The sequence below is a fragment of the Musa acuminata genome, chromosome BXJ1-4 (assembly GCF_036884655.1).
Source record: "Musa acuminata AAA Group cultivar baxijiao chromosome BXJ1-4, Cavendish_Baxijiao_AAA, whole genome shotgun sequence".
Taxonomy (NCBI): domain Eukaryota; kingdom Viridiplantae; phylum Streptophyta; class Magnoliopsida; order Zingiberales; family Musaceae; genus Musa; species Musa acuminata.
Window position 1 is genome coordinate 9,049,048 of NC_088330.1, and position 24,838 is coordinate 9,073,885.

The 24,838-nt window shown below is 37.5% G+C and overlaps 4 protein-coding genes across 10 annotated transcripts; 1 reads left to right on the forward strand and 3 right to left on the reverse strand.

Moving 5' to 3' along the window:
* Positions 1-805: 805 nt before the first annotated feature.
* Positions 806-5,849, forward strand: LOC103981206 (vacuolar protein sorting-associated protein 55 homolog). Its single transcript, XM_009397844.3, has 5 exons — positions 806-945; positions 4,852-5,014; positions 5,103-5,142; positions 5,229-5,313; positions 5,396-5,849. Exons 2-5 carry the CDS (start codon positions 4,916-4,918, stop codon positions 5,586-5,588), a joined length of 417 nt encoding a protein of 138 aa, XP_009396119.2. The 5' UTR covers positions 806-945; positions 4,852-4,915; the 3' UTR covers positions 5,589-5,849.
* A 1,232-nt stretch (positions 5,850-7,081) lies between these two features.
* LOC135645984 (UMP-CMP kinase 4-like) lies at positions 7,082-13,969 on the reverse strand. 6 transcript variants are annotated; one of them, XR_010498935.1, is made up of 11 exons: positions 13,865-13,969; positions 13,113-13,169; positions 12,752-12,806; positions 12,075-12,192; positions 10,978-11,134; positions 10,811-10,891; positions 10,626-10,733; positions 9,973-10,044; positions 9,649-9,695; positions 8,608-8,679; positions 7,082-7,339 (listed from the first exon to the last, which is right to left on the reverse strand). XR_010498935.1 is itself a non-coding variant. In XM_065164995.1 (10 exons), exons 2-9 carry the CDS (start codon positions 13,137-13,139, stop codon positions 9,687-9,689), a joined length of 627 nt encoding a protein of 208 aa, XP_065021067.1. In that variant the 5' UTR covers positions 13,140-13,169; positions 13,865-13,969; the 3' UTR covers positions 7,082-7,339; positions 9,649-9,686. The 6 variants fall into 6 exon arrangements, 4 of the variants coding, with proteins under 4 accessions (XP_065021067.1, XP_065021095.1, XP_065021086.1 ...); XR_010498934.1 differs by having other exon boundaries at positions 8,604-8,679; XM_065164995.1 differs by lacking the exon at positions 8,608-8,679.
* Positions 13,970-14,528: 559 nt separating this feature from the next.
* On the reverse strand, positions 14,529-16,304 carry LOC135646004 (putative invertase inhibitor). The gene is made up of 2 exons (XM_065165042.1): positions 16,166-16,304; positions 14,529-15,316 (listed from the first exon to the last, which is right to left on the reverse strand). Exon 2 carries the CDS (start codon positions 15,228-15,230, stop codon positions 14,661-14,663), a length of 570 nt encoding a protein of 189 aa, XP_065021114.1. The 5' UTR covers positions 15,231-15,316; positions 16,166-16,304; the 3' UTR covers positions 14,529-14,660.
* On the reverse strand, positions 16,002-23,093 carry LOC135645997 (mitogen-activated protein kinase 2-like). 2 transcript variants are annotated; one of them, XM_065165032.1, is made up of 6 exons: positions 22,665-23,093; positions 21,607-21,736; positions 19,975-20,112; positions 18,293-18,625; positions 16,609-16,792; positions 16,002-16,511 (listed from the first exon to the last, which is right to left on the reverse strand). In XM_065165032.1, the coding sequence occupies exons 1-6, from the start codon at positions 22,832-22,834 to the stop codon at positions 16,336-16,338; spliced, it is 1,131 nt and encodes a 376-aa protein (XP_065021104.1). In that variant the 5' UTR covers positions 22,835-23,093; the 3' UTR covers positions 16,002-16,335. The 2 variants fall into 2 exon arrangements, 1 of the variants encoding a protein (XP_065021104.1); XR_010498941.1 differs by having other exon boundaries at positions 16,372-16,511; positions 16,609-16,785.
* Between the last annotated feature and the right edge of the window lie 1,745 nt (positions 23,094-24,838).

Genomic DNA, 24,838 nt, shown 5'->3' on the forward strand with positions numbered 1-24,838 from the left:
TTACAAGTACACAAATTTATTAGACAATTTGTTATTTATTATGCATTTCAAGAGCAATTTTAGCAATTAAGAAGAATTATATCCATATACTATGATAATACTTATTATCGTTTGACAATAAAGATCAGAATCCAAATCATGGAAGAACATAAGAAATCATATAGGAATAACCTTATCTAAATTCTCAAAATAATGATGAAGATGCTACAATTGCTAAGCCAACTGATATATGATGATGATGATGATATTTATGTTACAACGAGCTTGTAAATTTGTAAAAATTAAGCTATATATATATATATAAATGAAAAAAGGGAAATAAATACGAGATGATGGCCAATCAGTGATCGTACTACGTGTTGGGCCCCCACCAACATGGGGAGCTCGTGCGTGTGAGGCAATCCATAAGCCGACGGTCGGGGCCACCTTCTAGCCTAGCTAAATATTCTTTTGTGTCTATCGACACCCAAACCACGTTTACCCACAATGACAACTCACTTATATGTGGGGCCCGCAGAGGTATGGACGCGCCACTTTCTCTACGGGTCTATTCTTTGGTCGAAATTTCACGTGTTACTAGATGCTCAATTATTTTCTGCTTCCTTAGCCTTTCGAACATTATCATCCTTTACGTCGGTTCGGAAACTTACCCAGAAAATCACCCGACTGATGATTGCAGAGAAAAATGGGTCCCGCGGGACCGGCAAGTGATGGTGAGGACGGTATCGCTCATGAGGACAGAATAAAAGTACTGCTTAGCTTTAATTTTTCTTTTTATTGGTTCCTTCGTCCGGTAGAGAAGAAACTCGAGAAGAGGGACGGCCGTTCAGGAATCTCGTCGACGGCTTTAGGCAGCTCTTGACGGAACCCTAGATCCGGGAACCGGAAACTCCCAACGCTGATGCGGATTCCTCCGCCAGCAATGCTAGTTTTCCTCCCATCATAGTACGTAATCTGTGTCCGGGTTCTCTATTCGGCTTCTTCGTCGCCGGATGATCTCGATGCTTTTTTCTTTATCTTGTTAGCGTCTGGTTTATTTGACTGGGGTGAATAGTTTCTTCAACGAAAGATGCGATTTCTTAATCTGATTATGCACAAAGAAAGCAGGAGCGATTCGATCTTTTTTCGTAGGGGATGGTTTATTTGCTTTGGGCAATTGGTTTACGCCACAAGAAAAAAATTTATTTTTTGACTTTTTCATGTGTCTTGAATGAAAAGGATGCTGACTTCGTTATGTGTTAGATCTGGTTGGACAAAGTATAGTCTGCAGGTTATGATATCCTTTGTTGGGATGTATATATGTTTTTTTTTTGGCTTTTGTTCGTGCTTCTATGATATGAACAAATCCCTGTTTCTATGAAATGAACAAATTTTGAACCTTCTTCACACTCAGTTCTACCGGACTAAATTTGACTGTTCTACGTACAATCAAGTTGAGATATTACTAGTGATCTGAGCTCAAAGGTCATTTAGTATGGCACGTCGTTGCTAGATCAGATGATTAATCTGCCATATTAGCCATTATATGATCTAAGTTGACTAGCATTTTCTCTATCTACATAAAATTAAAGGGTTCTCATGAACTTGAATTTTTGACATGAAGAGTGCAAGAGAATGTTTGATCCTCGTTTTGCACAGAATGTGGGTTTGAGATAATTAAATTTATACTGTTTTCCCTGGTTAATTTTTCTTGCTTCCATAGCATTATCAAGTAAGAAAATACGATTAGTAGAATCCATTGTTAGCAGTGATTCAAAATTATCTAGTTGATACTAGAGACTTCAATCTCCATAACATTGGTGTCAAATCAGTCTTCAAAGATATCTAAATAGTGGTAAAGGATCCATGTCACTTACCAAGAAATTAGCAATGAGAGCATGGTGTTGATGTCATATCTGCTATATTTATATTTGTTTTGTTCAATATTATCTGGTAACAAATTGAGTATGGAGAGAACTGATAATGTACTATTGCCATGTGCAAGTAGGGTTGGTGCTCTTTCTTATGTTGCTGAGACATGGTGATAAAACACACAGTACTGGACTATTGTCCTCATCCAACTACCTTTGGAAGTGTTAAAATTTTGAATTCGATTGATATTGGTTGGATATTTTCTCTCTTCTTATTTTGTTAACTTTACTATGAGACACAATAATGCTGCTCATGAGATTCCTAAGTGGAAAGTCAAACAAACCCTTTTATTTTTTACCTAAAAACTTGTTATTGAAGCACCAATGGACTTGTTTGTTCAACGATTTTTACCAGTTGCCATGTACCAGTGTACCATGGTATTGTCTGTTTCATATGCTATGTTGAGCGTGTTAACACAAACTTGGCAATGTCTTTGGCTTGTCCGTCAATGGATACATGCCAACCAATATACCTGCAGAACACTGATGCACAAAGTAAGATCCTTGTTGAACGATAATACTTGTCAAAACTTCTTTAAATGTATTGTGCTCTAAGAGCTCACTAAATTTCTTGTGTTGTAAAATTCATGTTAATGGAGGGCTTGTAAAAGTTATTTTAGGTTGCATTCCTAACTAAGATGAACTTCTTATGACTTTATGACCTCCCAATAAACTTTGGGTTTTAAACTGGGAAGCTTCGCTATTAGGAACAAGTCGGCATTAAGAGGGGGAGTGAATTAGTGCAGCGGTAAAATCACCAGTTTAAAAATCTTCGTACAATAAAACCGATCGGAAAGATGTTAACTTGAAAGCATACGGAAGAGTGTAGTGAATATAAAGCAAGTAAAGAAGAGCAGTTTGCAGGAAATGTAAATTACAAGAATTAAATGCAAACCGAGTTATAGTGGTTCGGTCGTCGTGACCTACATTCACTCTACTGATTCGTCTTCCGTTGAGGCCACCGGTATCCACTAACGGTCTTCCTTCAGTAGGTGAAGACCAACCATTTAACCAGAGATGAGAGGGATATTTATAGGCCTCAAGTGGATTCAAACTTCGAGCCTAAAAGAGTCTCATCCCGGGTTTCTCGAGTCCTAGCAGTACCACCGCTTGTGCTGGGCGGTACCACCGCCTGACACCCTGTCATTGGGCGGTACCATCGCCTTACACAGTCTCGGAGATTGTGCCACGACGGTTTCACTTGTTTGATCAATGTTTGATCCTTTCACTTGGCCCAACATAGCTCAAACTTGGGTCACTGAATGGGCCTTTCTCTTGGCCCAAAACAACCATATTTTGGGCTCAGTTGGCTCCTAATTGAGTTGGCTTAATTACATTCTAAACCGACTCAATTAGATTCTAAACTGACTCGATCTAGACATAATCGATTACAAGCGAATCCTTGTTGTCCGGCATGTCATTGGTTCATCCGACGCTTCGTCCGATCCTTCGTCGCTTCGTCCTCTCCTTCGGTGTATTGCCCAATCAGCACATTGTCTTCTCGCAACATCAGATCTTCTTGGTGCAATGTCCGATCTTCTTGGCCCGATGCCCGAATTCACAGCTCGAAGTCTTCTGCCGATACATCAACCGTTCCTCCAGCCCGACGTCCAATCTTCAGACATGTTTGCTCCGGCCCAACGTTTGATTCCTCCTGCTTTAATCAATTTTCCTTTTCTGATCGACGTTAGCCCTGTGTCACTTAAACGCACATTAAATTACAAACACTATCAATTGGTTTCATCGTCAAAATCCGAGATTCAACATTCGCAAGGTGCCAGTGGTAGACCATGTGTGCATAATCTGCATGCCAGGTGGGGTACCCACAATTGCAACTTTATTGGAGCAGTATAGTCAAGCTTCGAGTCGACTTATCAATAAATGCAAGAGCAGTTATTCTCTTGACAAAGAATCCATGAATCTCCAATCTTTGGTGGAAGAAGTTATGGGTTTCAGGGAAGGATCCTGACCCTTTTCCTTGTCTTGAAGTCCCTAGCTTGTGGGACCCTGAAAATGGAGCTCCAGTCTCCGCCCTTTGGCAGCCTATCACACTTGTGTGGTTCTCAATATGTAGCCTTGTGTGAGGCTACATAGTATGCGTCCAACCTTCAACTTGCTTTCTGGCCAGCTGGATGTTGTGCAGATCAAGTGGTTTGAATCTAAACTAATATATTCAGTCACATTAGATGTTTAAAAAGCTGAAAAAGTCGTAAATGTAATACATGCCTTTTTATACAATCCTGTGCTCCATTATTGAATCAGGATACCTTTTTGTTTCATAGTTGGCCTCTTTGTGCCTTTGATATTGGGTTTGACATTGTTAAGATTTTTATTGCAGTTGTTCTCATAAACTGGGGAAAAGGGTTTAATATGAGAAGTTTTCATGTTACTGAAAAGCCTGAACTGTAGAGTCTCAAAGTGTTAGAAGTTTCTTTAACGGAAGAAACTTACTGGGTATGTCTCTGGTTTTTGTTTGACTTAGAGGCTTTTGAGGAGGTCATGATCATCATATAAAGAGGAATTGTCCGGTTAGTACTGTAGAGGAATCTTCCGTTGGTGATCGCAAGAAAGTGGTTTGCAGATGACCTGTTTCTCATCTTTTTTTGTTCTCTTCCTCGTCTTCATTGCCTGCATGCCTGTGCAGGCACACTGCTGTCCTGTACTGTGTTGCTGATATGTACTGTTTTGAGGTTGGTTGGCCTGGATCATGCTGCACAATGGGTGTTATTTTCTATCTTCTTTATTTCCTTTCACTTTGCCACACTTCTCTTTGTCTTTTCTTGTTTCTGATTTCTAGTTAATAGTTTGACACTGTGGACCTAAATCTGCAAGTTACTAGTAATTATCTGGTGGCTTGATGAATTATACAATTCATAATGGAAACTGATAATATATGGTGTGAACATGTTGAATTATCATATATTTTGTTCCATCCTCGCAGGTTTCAGATGGTTGATTCTTGTATCTACTGAACTTGCCAGAAGTTATAACTAATTCAAAAAACAATGGCGGGTTTATCACGCAGCTTGTTGACTTGCCTGCACTCTGGACAGCTTGCTCTATTGGCAATTCTGGTCTCTGGTGGAATAGTATTGCAAATTTTGGTTAGTACAATCTCCACATTGGTCTTCTTTATTTTTTTCTTGTAAAACATCACCCCTATCTTTTCTTTTGTCTACTGTGATGTTTCAGGCATGTGCTTTGTACAATAACTGGTGGCCTATGCTAACAGGTAATGGAGAAATTGATTTGTGATCAAAATTCCTTTTTCTAAGATGAATGTTTGTCTTCATAAGTTTCTCAATTCTTCTCCTTCAGCGTTGATGTATGTAATTCTTCCGATGCCATTGTTATTCTTTACGGGATCCAACAGCAGCTCACTCATGTCCAGTGAGGGAAATGGGTTAGCATTTCCTGTATTTAATTAAGACTGAATTATTGTTTCCCTAGATCTATTAACAAACTCATGGCCTACCTATTGACAGATGGGTAAACTTCACAAAATTCTTGACCGGTGCTTCAGTCATTGGAAGCATTGCGATACCTTCCATCTTGAAGCATGCAAATCTCATCGGATGGGGGGCGCTGGCAATGGAGCTCTCTTCTTTTGTGGTTTTCGGTGTGGCCATCCTATGGTTCCTCCAGATGAGCAATCACGATGACTACAGTTATTTCTAATGCTTGATTAATGTGCGTGTGATTTTTATATTCTAATGTTTTGATTATCGAGTTATGGGAGTGGATTTCTTCCCTCTTATCTGAATTCAGGCAAATTACTGCTTGTGCATTTATGCTACTCGATCACATTTGTTCAAAGTTGCATGTAATGAGTGGCTACAACGCCTTGTGATTTTGCAATTATGTGAACTTGATCGTGTAACCAAAAGACTCAGATTTTGGAGATACTATCACAAGAAATGCATACAAATGTTGAGGACCGATTTGTTTCCTTTACCCAAAGAAATAAAAACTATGCATCATGAAAAGGACACTGTTTGTGCAATATGCTGGATAAGGAGTCAGGTTAAAAGTGATCATTAAGTGAACCAAAGACTGCTTATGCTGTGATCATGTGAATACTAGTATTCTTATCATGGATTTGACGTGTCAGATAAATAAAAAATATGGATAGTCAATTTAACATGTCACATTGTGTGTCTTAACTAAAGTTTTACTGACTGGCTTATAATTTTGGTGCATTTCATCAAGTCAAAAGCATGGACTTGATAAAAAAATCATGCAACATGTGGGTTTTTAGTATTATATATTTGTTACTGTAAATTCTTGTTATTTTTAAGGGATGCACCTGCTGTCCTTTTTTATTGAGAGAAGTCGGGGATTAATTTGATGGGTGATTATGTAAAATCATCAATTATTATATCAAATGTAATAAAGTTATAAATTGGGTTATTCAATGTTATGTAAAATCATCAATTATTATATCAAATGTAATAAACTTATAAATTGGGTTATTCAATGTAATGTTCGTATATCTTTCGATTTTATTTATATTTATAGTAGGTTATAAATTGGGTGGGTAGCCCAAGTTTAATTGATTTTTACGGTCCTTTCAAGCTTTGGACCAAGCTTACAAACGTAGTAGGTTGTGTGTAGTTGTCCGACAGAGATAAAACTATCTAAAACTAGATCATCAAACTAATTATTATCATTTTGAGTTTTTCTAGCTCCACAAAGTGTAGTGTCGTGAAGTGTTAGTCTAACCGTTGTGTCGAAATGATCGGTAGATCGACATGTCTGTACATCGTGTCAAAACCCTTTATCAATATTAAACCCCATATCAGTATTAAATCACCTTTGGTAGTAGAGAATTGACATTCTGCTGTTCGTAATCTTGACCCTAACAAATGTAAAGTTTCCCCTGCGCTGCTCTCTGAAATGGCACATCATTTGTGTACAGTTTCCCCATATCATTTTGATCTTCCTCTTATCTTGTGCCACTTCCAACATCACTCGATGCACCACTCCTTAGAAACTAATCATCCAACTGCACAACCGTAAATGAGTAAATGAATAATTATCTACATCAAGTACAAGAATTGAACTACCATTCCTAGTCTTACAAAATTTACTGACTCTATCAGCTGGACTTTTTCCCCTTGTCACAACTCGGCAAGAATGCTTTGAGAATGAAATCATAGTTAGTGATTGCATTTAGAAAAGCCAATCAAACTGCTAAGCAATGAATTGCGTGTTCAGTATTTATTACAAGGAATGCAGTAGTGCAGCTGCATTCTGCAATGAGGATGAAGTAACTCTAGTGATAGGACATAATCTCTTTTCAATTCTCCGAGCATGTCTTGTTAAACAGAAACAACACGTGAGGGGTAGTTAGTCTTAATGACCGGTATACATGCCTAATTAAGCTGATCATGCTACGAAAAAATCTGGACTCTGCCGCACAACAATACCTGCAAAAAGTAACTGATAGTTAGAATCTGAATGGAAGTGACATGTACAATAAATATATGCCTGTCAAGAACAGAATTATTTGAAAATAATATTATTGCTGCCGAATGCGTGAATACTGAGATAATAAAACATTCTCATCTTTAGATAGAGCAAGGTTATTTTTATAATATGAGATGTCTAGTGCTAGGAAGATAGTAGAGAACTAGAGATCATAGCATGCCCAAAATAGCCAATATAGTGAACCTAAACATAGAAGCAACTTGGATAACCCGAATAAACTTTGAGCTGTGTTGGAACAGGTGAATGCTTATCAGTAAGAAAATATTGAAACTAAAACTAAGCTTGATAACGTTTAGTAGCCTAAGAGCATGTGAAGACAGAATATTTTTCTTCTACATCTGCTGTTAGCATTGCTAGACAATTTATCAACCTCTTTGGATAAGGATCTATATCATGACTTATAATCTGCAATTACTAAACCAAACACTTGTAACTTTCTGGAGGTATCAACAAACAGATGACCCTAAAGTATTGTAAATCTCATATACTGATACACACAGCATTTGCTGATGATCTTGACATGTTGGAAACATGACGGTCCAATCCCATTACCTTTGAGATGCTAAATGGTAAATAAAACACATTATTGTATCATCGAATGTTTTCACTATAGAAGCATTTAGAGCCCGTGGAGAATAACATTATTTTGTTTTAGAGGAATTTACATGCTCAACTAGGGGACCATCAACCCAAAATAGTCATTAATAATTCAATATTCATGTCAATACAACATGTATCCTTTCAGTTTGTATGCAGGGTCTCCATTCCTTAAACATGCCATTGGACTTGTTCCTCCCCAAGCAAGATGAAGATGTTTGAAAATTTCGTTATATTCCATCATGTGATAACCTTGATTTCACCCTGTCCCTCAACGAGGAATGCTTGGTTAAGAGAACGATACAGCAATTGACTAATCCAGACAACAGTTGTAGTCAATATCTACATTCACACTAGCAACATTTTGAACAGAGACGTCAACGATTAGAAAACAATAGTCTGAATCCATCTTTCTGTCAAATGGTATCCGGCAAGAGCCATTGTTTTTTAACTACTTATGATATCCTTCAACTAGGATGTGACTAAGGATAGTGATTGTTACTTTATTAGAAAGCAAGAAACAAACAATTAACTAGAAATCAGAAACAAGAAGAGGCAAAGAAGGGCACCAAAGTGAGAGGAGAGAAAGTAGATAGAAAATAACACCTACTATGCAGCATGATCCATGCCAACCAGCCTCAAACCAGTGCATATCAGCAACACAGTAAGAACAGCAGTGTTCCTGCACAATTTGTGACTAGGAAAGTGATTTTTCAACTACAATTCCTGCACGGAATGGTATTGACTGGCAAGACCCATTGTTCTTCAACCACCATTGTACCTTATCCTTTAACTAGAATGTGACTAAGGATAGTTGTTGTTACTTTATTAGAAAGAGAAAAATCAAACTATTAACTAGAAATCAGAAACAAGAGAAGGTAAAGAAGGGACAAACGTGAGAGGAAAGAACGTAGGTAGAAAATAACACCTACTATGCAGCATGATCCAGACCAACTAGCCTCAAACCAGTACATATCAGCAACACAGTACAGAAGAGCAGTGTTCCTGCTTAGTTTGCGACTAAGGATAGTGATTTTTTGACTACCATTCCTGCACAGAATGGTATGAGTGACAAGACTTGTTCTTCAACTACCATTATACCTTATCCATTAACTAGGATGTGACTAAAGATAGTGATTGTTACTTTATTAGAAAGCAAAGAATCAAACTATTAACTAAAAGTCAGAAACAAGAGAAAGCAAGGGTACCAAAATGAGAGGAAAAAAAGTAGATAGAAAATAACACCTACTATGCAGCATGATCCAGACCGACCAGCCTCAGACCAGTGCTGAACAGTGGTGTTCCTGCACAGTATGTAACTGAGGATAGTGATTTTCAACTACCATTCCTGCACAGGATGGTATGACTGGCAAGATACATTGTTTTTCAACTACCATTGTACCTTATCCTTTAACCAATATGTGACGAAGGACAATGATTGTTACCTTATTAGAAAGTAGAAAATCCAATCTAAAAGTTTGTGCCTTACCCCGATAAAGACTTCTTGGTAAAAGAAATTACTGACAGTGTATAAAAATGTAAAATAATTGTGTCCAAGGAACTAAAATGGTCTATACACCATAGCACGATTGATATTTTTAATGAAGTCAACAATGTTATCCAAAAAAGTAGCATCCTAGAATAATGTTACCTTGTATATAATGTAGTTTATTATCGTCAGAAACTGCTCTATTCAACCTGCAAATGCATGCCAACAAAAAACAAAGCATCAATGTATGTCTGACTTCATAAACGGGCACATAAGCTGGCTTATGCAGCTTCAGGCATACCCCAGGTTTCAGAAGTGTTCATCAACTTCTCATCACATGCAAATGAATTGACTCTAAAATAATAAAATTGTGTAGTGTGCACACCATTCAACTTATATTTTGCTGAAGCAATTTGCTAATAAAATATTGTGCTCGTACATCTAGATGAATCTTGAAAACATCCATCATATAAATGAAGATCTTACTTTGGTATGGAAAGGGGCAAAAATAGCCTTTACAGATTCAAAAACCTCATCAATAGGCTTCAGAGCATCAACCTGTAATGTATCCAGACAACAATTAGTAATTTCTCAATTTTCTCATGAAGCCTTACTGCACATCCACATTGGTTTATGGGAAAGTAAAAAAAGTTAATTCATAATTATCAACATCAGATGTTATCTAAAAGTATAGTTAGTAGATTCTCTTGATACTTTACTCATCTCTCTCTCTCTCTCTCTCAGAGATGTGTGTGTATTTGGGGGGGGGGGGGGGGGGTGCGGTGCAGTGGGTGTGGGCAGAAAAGGAGGGGGGCACAGCTTGAAGGCACAGAATTTCTTATCCTCTGCAAATAGGTGGACTAGGTTAGAACAAGCCTAGAAGAAAATTACAAGATCATAAGATAGTACCGCCCTAGCACTGGATTTCTTATCTACACCCTGTAGGAAACCGAGAATACTCAGACTAGCAATAATCAACTAACTCAAAAAGTAAAAATTACTTACAGTGCCACCACTAATATCAGAGAAGTTGGTACTTTGAGTAAAAAATCAAACAACTCTGAACTTTTATTGTAGAATGAAGAAAACATGGTAAAATCTAGCATTGACAAATTTTTTGAAGGACTGCTGGTAGATACCTTTCGAACCTTGCCCTTCATGTCATAATACTCAACTACAGGTAAACTGGATTCCACAAACACTCTAAAACGCTTCCTTATGGTTTCGATGTTGTCATCATCTCTTCCCTGGACCATACAGAAGTATTAGTGGTTCACAAATTAAGTGGGTGTGAAAATCAAATTCGAAAAACAGATGACAGAACCTGATTTCGACTTAAAAGTCTCCGTTCCATCTCTTCCTCAGGGCAATCAAAAAATAGGACAAATTCTGGCTCAATTTTTGTCTGTAATAACAAACAATTTTACTGTGGATGTAAACCAATATTGAGCTATAGCTAATCATGAAGCTACCAGCATATTGCTAACTTACAACATTCTCAAAAGCAGCACGATTCTCTTCATTTCGAGGAAAGCCATCAATAAGAAATTTGTCATTTCCGCTTTCAAGCATAGTCTTCTGTAAAAGGTTAATTGTAACCTCAGAGGGGACAATTTTGCCTTCCTTTATCATGTTAGAGATCATGGTGCTGGACAAAAAGCATTAAAAGAAAAAAAATGAGAATTTCCAACTGCATAAGATGCCAAAGAACTTCAGCTTAATTTACATATCCATATGGAGCATACCAACCAGTTGTAAAGAAATCAAGTTTTAAAAGAGAGGATAAGTAATGGACTACCAAGCAAATCTGTGCTCTGGAGAGGTTTGTTCAGTTTAACAGAGGAACAGAGGATGACCATTGGAAGGCCAAACTAAGACATCTGACCTGGAGGTTCAAACTATTTATGTCACGATACTGCCAATGCCTTCATCCTAAGCCAAACTATTTCTGAGTATTTTCTCTCTCACTCAATTTCTCCTTTGGTTGCCTTCCCTTCTCCCTCTGTGGCTAACTTCTCTTCTTGAAACACACTCTTGGTAGTCTTCTTTCCTTTGCCTGAATTTTTCCTCGACTCAGGTCAGAGTTTGGTTCAAATGCCATAGAGAGAGAAAGTCACTAGCCACTTCATAACAGGTCTGCAAAATGGTTCTTCAACCCAGCAATATGGTGGTCTCCATAACTAATTGATTCCTTGTCACTACATACTGCATGCTTCCTTCTCTTGTCAACTCTCAGTTTCTTCTTCTATTCTTCCCTTATTTCTCCTCTCACCTTTTCGAAGTTCTTCAAACTTATAGAAAATGTGTCATTTACATTTCTCACAGCTTTCAACTGCATATCCACCTTTATTAACTTCAGGCAACTTAATGTTCAATCATTTCAAGTGACTTCCCAGTCAATTTCATGGCACTCTAGACTGCTAATGTAGCAGAGTGGTAAGATCCTAAAGTATGAAGTCAGGACAATCTGTCCCACCTAATTCTACCCTTGTCAAAGTTGAAGCCTGATAATAGAATTATAGGAGCTATAAGCTTGCATAGTACATAAATATTAGATACTAAAACCAAAGAAAGACATTGCTCAATACCCATTTTCTGAACCGGACTTAATTTCGGCACGCAGAAGATCACCAGCACTAAGATGGGTAAAACCAAAGTTTTCAACAATTCTTGTGCACTGTGTGCCTTTTCCACTGCCAGGCCCACCTGTTACAAAAAAAAAAGAGAAAATGAAACAACAAGAGAAACGAGAGAGACATCAACCAACCAACAAAAGCAGAGGCAAGAAAGTAACACAATATGAAATTTGGTCATTTACTACATCTGTGAAAATCACTTGTCATCTAGTAAAAAATTTATTGCATAAATCACACTGACACATACAGAACTGCATGCCATCTTTTCACAGAAGAACAAAAAGGAATGTGAAAGTAGAAAACTGGATTAGTGTCAAGTATTCCTAACACATGAATATGTCTCTTGTTATTTAGCATTAGATTGCCATTTGAATTTCTGTAAAAATGGGAACTAGGATACAAGCAGTAGTACCATTCAGAAGGAATGATGGATTGTAAGTTCAATAACAAAGATTTACCAAACAAAATGCACATAATTTTCACTGACTGACGATGACAGCATTAGAAACTTGCCAGAATTATGCACAATTACAAAGACAATAATTGGACAAAGCGACGAATTTCTTGGAGAATTTAAAATTGGTCAAAGAATTCAAATCATTTTTTTTTTTCAAGCAAGAAAGTCTTACCTAACACAAAAACAACAATGATCTTGTTGTCACCTGGGAAGCTCCCATTAACATCCTGCATTCAAACAGCTAAGTATTGTCCTTGATATCACCTTAAAGAAAGTGAACTTCTACGAAAAAAAATAAGGAAAGAAATTCCACAGAGAAAACATAGATAAAGTGATTATTCAAACTTTATATACCATATTCGGCAAGAGCATTATGAATATAAGGGAAAAATGCTAACAGAAGGTCTATTTCAAAGGGTACTGATAATGCCAACAGAGGAACACAAGAGAAGTCCCAGTGGAATAAATAAGTAGAGCTTCGATGACCAGCAAGATAATCTCTTTCAAATAAAATAACTCAGAAAGGAGTATACCTTGGTTGAATCTACCATGGTGCCCATGAACGCAATTTAACTTTCAAGTTGTGACGTCTGCAAGGGCAGTCGTTCAAATTGTTTCAGCATATATCAAGTGCATGCCAACCAAGATACATAAACACAGCAGTATATTGGAAAGGTTTTTCCAAAATGAGATCACGTTGGAAACTTCAGGACCACGAAACTCTACTAATCAATACAAAGAGAGGTAGCAAATTGCAATCAAAGGAAGTCATCAGCTTCAAATGAATGAGCAGTTTTATTGATCTTAGCAGAATACGAGTTATGCCATGTCAAGTCAAATGCATCTCTATAACGGGTCTAATCCACGTATATCCGTTACTCCACACAACACAAACAGAACAGAAGTAAACTGCAACGCACAGAGAGGCAGATCCAAAAACCAGAAAGAACGGTCATTCATTCGACAACACTAATTCCACCATCTACCTCAAGAAACGAAGCTAAACCCTTGTTCCATCTAACACCTAAATCCCACCAGAGAATAAACAAGAACCGGAGAAGATCTATGCTTCAACTGAACGCAAGAACGCGTACCAAGAAAAGAAATCGTAGAAACCTACAGATCCGTACACCAAACTCGCCAGATCAAAGCATATTAAACCATATGATCTGATGCTCCGCGACGGAATCGAAGCATGAGGAAAAGCAGGAGGGAATCGCATCAACGCATCAGATCCGGTGAGGGAGGCAGGGAGGGGAGGTGAGAAGAGAACGAGATCCGATACCTGAGACCGACAGCTTCGATTCCGACGCCTCTCCCTTCTCCTCCACGCTTCTATTCTCTCGGTTGCAAGGAAACGAGCCTTGGAGGAGGGAAATCGGGATCACGGGCTTATTTATAGGCAGAGAGGGTGGCCAAGGAAGCCACGAGACGAGCCAAAAAAGCTTCTTAGTATCAAGGTTCGGAAACGATCAACGGCGCTTCGATCTCGATCGAACGGTCAGTATTACCTGATGAGGAGACCATACTCAAAAGTTGCCCCTCGCTCGTCCGCAGCCCAACCGGGTCCCACCATGGGGCCCGTGTTGTTCGTCCTCAGAGGCTATGAACCGGTCAAACCAAATAACCGAAAAATCTGTATATATATATATAATATAATATAAATATAATATATATCGAGGGACACTTGTCTTCGCTAATTTTATAAGGAAGAAACAATGATCCATTATCATGATGTGGTATCTTTATTTTCTTTCAATTATTGATCATATTATTCTTTTGTTTCACTAATTGATACATTGTTCTTGATCATATTTATTAAGAAGCCTAAAAAAATTGATGCTGTGATCGATGTACTTTATTGTGGCTTTAATGATTATTTTCATGAATTAACGTAGGTTTTAGAACATCACACTCCACAAGATTAAAGGAAGTCTCGAAAGTTTAATGAAGCTTGCTAAACGAACTGCATCAATATTGCTAGAAAACATGAACTCTTACTCTCTTACACCCTTAAATAAACAGAAAAAAGAAAAGAAAAAGAGGGGCAGATCAAACACGTGAATGACTGAAGTAGAGGATCACTCGATGGAGACGATGATGCCATGGGCAATGCTCGCCAACCTGCTGAAGTCTTTGTCCATGGACGCCAAAGGAAACGATCCCTTGGATTCCTTGAACGCCTCCTCGCACTTGTCCGCCGCGTCCATGGCGCCGTCGAGCTGCGCCATCGCCTTCTGGTAGAGCCGGGCGGAGAGGTTGTCGAGGGCGTCCCTCAAGCGGTCGGCCGCGTCAGTGTACACGTCCAGGCAGGTGTTGAAGCAGGACTTCACGGTGGCGTCGTTCTCCAGGTCCATCAGCTCCTCGATCTTGGACTCGGTGGCTGTCGCGTGGGAGATGGCCAGCTTCGCCGCGGTGGCCGCCAGCTCGTGCAGGTCGGTGGGCTTGACCAGCGACGTCGCGGCGCCGAGGGACGAGACGCAGAAGTCGTAGCCGACGGCCGGCTGGGTGTCGACGACGGCCTTGCAGGCGTCCTCGACGGTGGCGGGGCTGCCGCACGTCTGCTGCTGGACGGCGGCGGGGAAGGCATACGGGGCGGAGAGGAAGATGGCGAGGTAGAGGTAGAGAAGTGGCTTCATGGCGGGGCTCATGGGGGGGGGCGGCGCACAGAGAGCAGAAGGCTGCTTATGAACACTGTGGTGGAGACCTCTTCTTTCGGGGAAGGCGTGCAGGTGTTCTACGGGGAGAGAGGCATTGAACAGTTCATATACACAAATAGCGAGTCTAGTGTTCACATACTGAGTGTGGGAGTATCTTTTTTACATTTAAATATATGTTTAGATATTCTCACTAATTATTAGCATGGTAAAGAAAGAGGAGAATAAAAGCATATGCAAAATATGATTTAGTGACCAAATTTATATATTCTAATGTTATATGTATAAGATTTTGGGTATATGCTTTACACTTTTATTATGCTTATAACAAAGAAGAAAGAAATATGAGAATTGAAGAAAACAATGAACATGGAAAGGAATTTGGATCTCAAGGCAATAATATTTACTTGAATTTGTATACATTATTTGACACCAAGAAAAGGTACACGAATTGGAGAATGAAATATTGGTACAAGTTCTTGAGATCATTTGCGGAGTTCAGCTAAGGAAAACAAACTTGGGATGTGGCCTATGTAGGCTTTGGATGCCAAAGAAATTTATGGCATTGCGACTCATTTATGTATTCATGCATTTCACATGGGACACAAAGATGACAGGAAGATAATTTAGATTCATGGAAATATAAATGCAGCTAAGAAATAGTGCAAATTAGACATATGCTGGTAGTTAAAAGCATGTTCTCTTATCATGTCTTGAGTTGAATCATTAGTACTTATGTTCAGTCAATAATTAGAGATCAAGCAATGGAGCTATAAGAAGAGTGCAATGACAGTTAAAGATGAAAGATGTGCTACATATCAGTGTTTTCAAATTAGATTCAAGGGAAATAGATGAAGCTGACCGAGGAAAAAGAGACATGAAATATTCTGCCATGCAAACAGTATAAACTTCTCAAGGATCACACTTACTGAGTAGTCACTTAAAGCACTGTTTTTGAGGAGTTATCAATATGAATCTACTTCAGGTGAAGATTTGAAGAGCTCCGACGACTACCAAATTAACCTTCACCAGCTTTAGGAGGCTTCAAATTGGAGATTAATGTCAACCACATATTCCAACAGCAAATAGAGAACATATCCTAGTGCACTACTGGATCTGGGTTGAATTTCAGTGATTCCCTCCAAATGAGTTCTTTGATATCTTCTTCAGTATGTGATGGATGTTCAAAATCGAAACTGAATGGAGTCGAGCAAACAGGTTCATCATTAATTTCATGAAGAGAAGCCAAGTATGGGTGGTGCAGAGCTTGATCAACTGCCACAAAAAAATAAACATGATTGTTTTCTTGAAAAAATAAGATGACAGCAGCTGCCTAAAGCTGTATCAAGAAACATTAGAAGACTTGATATACCAGTAATTCGCTTGTTCGGATCAAAAACAAGCATTTTTTCTAGCAAATCAGTGGCTTCGTTAGACATGGTGTGAAACCTAGCATGAAATTGTTGCTTCGGGTATTGAGGAAGTTGTCTCATGTATCTTCGGGCATTGTCACTTCGGAGAAATCCGAGGCTTGAGTCATCGGGTGAACCTATTAGCTTCCCACAGTGAAGAATTAAATGAAATGTCAGTTTATTGGCTACAAGAAGAAATCTTTTAACTGCAAAAGAAAGTGAATTTTCTCAAATCATTGATTTATGTTAGGCCAAAAAGTATAGATATTTAAACAATTAAAGTGATTGAAGTACAAACAATGGTTTTTATACATTATACAGTTGTGTCAGCAATAAATTCAATTGCACCACCAGTATCACCAAAAATTTCAACTGTGGTTGAATGAATGAGTATACGTTTATGTGCATCAGCATAGTTGCTAGTCAGGTAGCTATTATGGATATTGGATATTCTTTACATAAAAAACAGACCAAGGAGTGCTATTTCATACAAGGTTCGTCGTATCGTACCGTACCGATGTTTCGATCCTGGCTCGGTACGGTACGATACCGGTATACCGAGCGGTACATTAGGGTGTATCGAGCGGTACACCCTGGTGTACCGAACAATTTTATATTTTTTATATACTGTAACAGTATAGCACTGTAGCACTGTAATGGTACTGGGCAGTCTGCGTACCAATAACCTATCAGACCGGTACGTACCACCCGTACCGGACGGTATGCTTTTGGCAGACCTTGATTTCATATATCAGTGCCACAGTGGACCAGTATGTAACAGTATGGCACAGGCTGGTGCTGTACGAGTTAATTATGATTGTCAAGGGTGTCATGAGCACTCCCTCACATCAGAAGGGAGATCTTGTATTGATGTCCGAAAAGACTGGTAGGTTTGTCATACCTTGGTAACAATCCATATACTGGCATGCTGCATTGGTAGAGATTTCACCATACATATGTTGCAAATGATTGGCATGTTAGGTGCACAGGTTCAACAGAACGAGGCATATGCACCTGAGAGTTGTAATTTTGGTTGCTAATAATGGTTTTTGACCTTACTCTTAAATGTTACAATGCCCCTTCTATGACTATGACATAAGTTTTAGCCACAGAAAATAGATAATAATCAAAATGTAGCTCAATCATGAACAACACGATCAAACATTTTATCAGAAAGTTGAGGTAGAAATTGGAATGTCACCACTCACTACATTTTGCATTCTACAAGTTATATTAAGTACATGAAATGTGCAAACAACAGACACTGTTGTACATGGAGAATTGCCAAGAAACAAGACCACAGAAGTAAAGGACTAATGAGTTACAACTAATAATAGAACACACAAAGTAATGTTTAGTGATCACTTAATCATCATTAAAGTAGTTTATATGAAGTCAAGACACTGTTGTACATCAGATAGACTACTTTGTATGGCGCATTAACAAGATGTTAACAATGATTAAAACATAGCAAGGATAAAAGATAAATACCAAAAAGAATCATGATTTTTAACAGTGTAAAGCATTAGATGTAATAAGATTTAAGTTGTCTGACATTAACAATACAATTATAACAGGTAATTTCATATGCAAGTAATCATAGTATAATATATATTTGATCATGGAATGCACTTAAACTTGTACCTCAGTTATCAGCCTTAACTGATGGACATAGTCTTTACCAGGAAATAATGGTTCCTTGGTAACAATTTCGCCAAATATGCATCCTACTGACCAGATGTCAATAGCAGCAGTGTACTCCGAACAATTAAGGAGCAGTTCCGGTGCTCGATACCAACGTGGGACAACATATTCAGTCATGAAATCTGTCTCAGAAGTCGTCCTTGCCAATCCAAAATCTCCAATCTTAAGGTCACAATTTGCGTTTATCAGCAAATTGCTGGGCTTAAGATCACGATGCAGGACATTGGCTGAGTGCACATATTTCAGCCCTCGAAGTAATTGATACAGAAAGAACTGCCAAGAATAATTGAATATCATGCAAGCCAGAATTCAAAGATATTAGGTAAACAAATCCTTGTGATACACCAAACTATCATGCAGCAAGACAAAAAAACTAAGGTGCCTTTGGTATTGCAGAAAATCTACTTAACAGCAACAACTGAAAAGATAAATAACTGAAGCCTATATTAGCAACTTATATTCAATATGGCAATCCGCATTTGGATGAGAAAAAAAAAACAGAGCCTAACATCTGGAGCCTAGAACCCTAAATTTGCAACAAGATCTGCTAAGAACTAATATGTCAATAATCAAGAAAGATTGACCATGTGAATAACTGAATTTGAAAGGCTGATATTTTAGTTAGAAATAAGTAGCTGAACATACAGTAAAAAGCTTTTCGGAATGCAGTAGAAAGAAGAAGATTATAAACGTTCATGTGACATCTTCCAAAACTGCAGATGGACATTTAACATGATATATATTGTAGTTTCCAATTTATTATTATCTTCACCAATAGTTTTGGAGCATTCAAGAGAACCAAAAGAAGTTTGTATCTTTCAATTTCACAAATATTTAGCATCCCATTATTGGTCAAAATGCCTTGTTTTTGCTTGACCTTTTCAAACAGTCTTCTATGAGCAAGAACAGAAGACATTTGAAACAACAAAGCAGCTTTAGAGAACATATATGAAACACATCATTTTGGTGTGGAGGTTACCATCTGATATGCACTTGATCCATAGTTCATATGGGAAGTTGTGTGATTTAGCTAAAATTTACAATAAAAGGTTAGTCTCAACCTACATGATCAAATCATTACTTTAATTTTCATATTCTTTTCATAATAACATCTGAATATAACTAAGTTTATTGAGCTTGTGCAATTCTTTATTCAGTAATTGTTTTGATGTTACTACAACAATTTCTTTTTCCTTTTATGTGGGCTTCATTTGACACTCCAGTTAACTTAGAAGTTCTTGAGATCTGTACTTTGCACAGATCTTAAAGTTTTGCAATAATCACATATAAACTTTTGAAAGTAAAGCGCTCAATGAGCAAATGGAGAAAATTCACAAAAGAATGAGATCACAAGTAATGGAGAGTGAAAATTTACACATAAGTGTCCAAATGTAGAAGTTAGAGCATTCAAAAACACAATACATAATCTTTAAAAAATCTATGTTTAAATACTCGCTTGAAGATATATCAACAAGCAAACAAGTCATTCTTCAAATTCATAAATGATCTTTAGAGCTTCACAATAAAACTCATGTAGGTTTGATAATATTATATAAAACTCATGAAGGACTTCATTCATCTTCCAGGTGGGTTGTAATCCACAGAAATTGCTAGCATCAAACCTGGCAATGGTTGTCTGTCAATGGCTGGTTGGAGTGTATTATGTGATGAAGATCAGTATCCATTAACTCGTAAACAATGTAGACATCATTGAAATTTTCCCTGTTTGGAGGGCGTATGATGTCCTTTATTGCAATAACCTGTACTGGAGAATAGTTATCACAGTGTGCAAGTACTACAAAGGTAAGGGTGAATGTTTAAAGCTTCAACAATTAGATATATATGTTGGCTCAAAACAATTAAGTACATATGTTCTGAAAAGATGAAGAACCTCGTAAGGAATAATTAACTCCATATTAAAATAACTTAACTAAAACCTTATCAAACCATGAAAATGAACCATAGATCAAATCCAAATTTTGCAAAGTGTAAGAGTAATTAACCAAACTAAAGTAGCACTGTTGTTGAAACAAAACATTAGGGATCAAATGTTCCTTTCTTGAATATTTCCTTTGTGAAAGCTGCCAGATTAAATATACGAAAATCAATAAAAATAAATATTCCACACAATTTCTTTTTTAGTGATTAATCAAAATTTCAATAACTGAATTTATATTGATAAAGCATGAATATTACATATAGCCCAAAGTCAAAATACAAAAAGAACTTTGAGACTCAACATACAGTAGATGGTACCTCTGACTACCAACTAAAGCCACCAATCAGGAGTAATCAAAAGTAGCTAAGTTCCAACTGAGAACATAGTAATAAGCTTCAAGCAGAAAGACTTCATAGTTTACAATGATGCACGCTTAAGGTTAACATGCCATCTGCACTAGAGCTTCAAATAGATAGACTCCAAAGCTTTACAATGACATGGCTCAAAGTTCAACCTGTTACATTGAACAGATTCCAATTATTGAAGATGATTGTCTTCTTCCTGATTCATATTAGACTTCCTACCAAACTTCACTTCCACCACATTAATGACTTAAGAACATGCCTCATCTACTTCTCCAGTTGGAGAAACAAGCATTTCTTTCAGAGCAGATCAGATAAACCATGACAGCCAGAGCACATCGGTGTATCCCCTTGCTTTAATGCCTTTACTTTGATGTTTCTTTTAAACAAGAGAATTTCCTAAACCAAGATCACAGCTCGAAGGTTCTATGCTACATCCCCATATTTTTAATATTTTAGTCACTGTGATTTGGAAAATGGAACATCCTGTGGGACTTAAAGTTTCATAAACGAACCAAACCAAATTTTGTATTCAAAGGCTTCATTGGTGGCAATTCATTAGGACTTGAACAAAGGATAGTATGACACAAAAATAGTGGAGCTTTATAGTACCTACAACAAACATCATAACCAAACTCATCAGCACAAGATTTATGTTAATGATAATGATACCTGTTTAAGTGCTTAAGAAACATCTGGCCAGAAATTATTCCTAAGAGATCAAGATCACATAAGAAACATCAAGTCAAAGGCTGCTTCTAATGACTTTCCCTTGGGTGGGGAAGTAAAGCATTTCAATATTGGACAATGATTATGAAGGACAGGGTTATCCAACATCAGATCTTCAGAAGACCTGTTTTACTTGCAAATTAATTGAATGATAACAACAACTAGAAACAACCTAAGAGAAGCTGATAGAAGTAGGAGTAATGTCTGTTTCACACCAAACTTACATTCTCATGATTCATGTGACAAAGAAGCTTTATTTCTCTTAAAGTCCTTTTGGCATCAATTATATTATCAAATGCATTGCTGATCTTCTTTATTGCAACCACTTCATGGGTCCGAGAATTCACTGCAGCACTAAAGTAAAGGTAGAGAAGTAACACCTTATTAATCTTGATATTCCCAAAAATTGATTAGAAGAATTAAGCTAACAAACTTTGCAGCAAAGAAGATAAAATTATCCTGTGCTAATAAAGTGAAGAGAGAAAACAAAACTATTTCATGATTGCATCCTGACTCTCAAAGTTGAACGACGAAGGTAGTTATGCAAAAGACATCATCATGGAGAATGAAGAAACCCTTTTCTTTGAAAAGGCATCCATAATATCTTTTTTTTCCCATCTTTTCAATATCTTAGGAAAAGATACTGATATGCTATTGAGTTAGCAAGAAAACAACATTAAACATTTCTGCAATAACTTCGGAAAAGCACAAAGATAATCAGCCCGACTTCCTATGCGTAATTAAAAATGAAAAGAATCAGAACCAAAATCAACTATAAACAAAAATCAATTAAATGCACCAAAGCTAAATCACTAGCTGGATGACAGAGATGACATGCAACCACCATTGGAGTAATGGTTAGGATACTAAAAGGCGTACCCCCGTAATTTAGGTTATCCCATATCAGTGCTGACAAGGATTCATGCGGAGGAGAACGTTTAAACAATCACCTTATAGCTAATCATCCTTTTTCTTTCAAATATTTTCTTTGAAGGATAAAATTTCAAAGCGTCCATCTCTATTCTACAAGCAATTCTGCTTCAAGATCTCTTTGGCTCTGTCTGAGCCATGATACCAACTCGGAACTCAATATCACTCCGTGAAAAGTCACTCCGATGGAATCCTTACCTTCCTTTTTTCTTGTATAACTCCAACTCAAACGTAGAGCAAACGCGAAGGGAAGGAAGACCCAACCGGAACTCGACAACATCTTCATCACAAGCTTATCAACCGGAACTAAAAACAACTCGGAAACCATAAAAGCGGGAGCTTTCTGGCTCACCAGACGATGCCGCTAGCGCCGCGGCCGATGCGGCGAAGCGGGGGGACGTACTTGGCGGTGACCTCGAAGAGGTTCCCGTACACATTGTACCTCACGTATCGCCCGCCGTGCGTCTGGACGCCCTTGATGTGACCATCCCCGCCGGTGGCGGCGGACCCGGACTCCATCATTCCGTGGACCTCCTCCTCTTCTTCCTCGGAAAAGATATTAAAAGAGGGAGAACAGGTAAGGGATGGGGGGAGGGGAACGTTGGAACTTGTGGAGGAGAGGAGGATGAGGGAAAGGAGGGAGGGAGGGAAGGGGATGCCCGTGAAACGGGAGTTGAGGAGCACTTTCTACTCCGCTTCGGTGACGGCCATTTCTTTTGGACGCTTCCCGTCGCCATCGATCGCTCTTCCCCGAGATCAGTTCCGAAGCACCGAAGGAGGGAGAGTACTTTCTACGGCTGTATTGTTGAGTACTTTTACATGTATACCCTCAAACACTATTAAAATATCATATTTACTCCTTTGAAAGAGAATATTCCATTAGCATTCCTCATAAAGAATTAAATTAATTATTTATTAAGCATAATTGATTATGATAAGTTTGAATAAAATAAAGATAAATAATATAATAAATGCATTTGGAAGAAATATGCATTTGAAGCATAATTTACTTTTATCTTAAAATCCGAGGATTTTATTATTATATTTATAATATATTTTTTAATCTTTATAAATATGTGAAGGTTGACCTTGATACAACAATAAGATTATTTTTTTATAACCTAAAAAAATAAAAATTCGAATTAAGAAAATAATATTTTTAAATATTTAAAAATAAAACTAGATATATTGATTCTCCTTTGATGAGCCGTGAGAGCCTCATATATTACATATGTCTTTTTATTTCTTTAATATGTCCATCCTAATATATATTTTGTGTCATCTCTTGTTTATCATAGACAAATTAAGAGCCTTAACAAATCATATTATCATAGATATGTCATCCTTTGGAGGATGCACTCGTCAGTTATTATCATCAATGACCCTGACCCTCTAGCAGGATAAAAGATACCTTAACTTATCATTGTCTTCATGCTATCGACCGCTCATATATAAAACCCGAGCCCCCATGCTAAACAGGGGTAGGCAGACTCTACATCAACTCTTTTGAGCCATATTAGACTCTCTTAAATTACTTATTTGAACGTCGAATAGATCGGATCGAGACATCCTCTCGATATCGATCACTTGTACAAGACCCAAACGTGACCAAGAAGCATCTTGGAGTGACATTAAGCATCTTTGAAAGGTCAAGTCGTACCTCGAAATGATTTCAAACTTTCCCCAACTGATAAGTCGCACCTTAGGATGACCATGAGTTAGCCATTGTGAACTAGCCCTTGGGAGTCCACCTACCTTCTTGGCTGCTCGCTTAAGCTGCCTCCACTGCTTCGATGCAAGCCCTCAGGATGAATTTGTACCTTCGAGATCAAAGCATAACTCTTATTATGTGGAGTGAAGCGATCTTCGAAGATATGTCCAAAATGGTTTGCTAATGACTCTGAAATGTATGTATAGAAGTTGATAACATACTTAATCAAATCATGAAAACATACTTATAAGAGATCTTTATCATAGGGATCTTATGAACAAGTTCATGCACTGTGTACCCATACAGAATTACATTAATTATTTACTCTTTTGAACTGGAATATTCCATTAACATTCCTCGTACATAATTAAATCAATGATTTACTAAGCATAATTAATTCTGATTAGTTTGAATAAAATAAATATAAATAATATAAAATACACTTGGAAGAAATATGCATTTGAAGCATAATTTACTTTTATATTAAAATCCAAGGATTTCATTATTATATTTATAAACATATATTTTTTTAATATTTATAAATATGTGAGAAGGTAAAATGGTAAGATTGTTTTTTTGTAACATAAGAAATCAAGATATATTTTTTCTTTTGATAATTTTAAAGATAATTTTAAAGATAAAATTATCATATTAACGAACAAGAGCTTCATATACCCTCTTTCATTCTTCAATAATGCCTATCGTAATATACATTTTCTTCTGAAGATTATGAAGAGAGTATGAAACAGGAAACTATTTTTTTGAAGAGGTGAATTTTTACGAGGTTGTTTGACAATTTGAAGTGTTCATGCAGT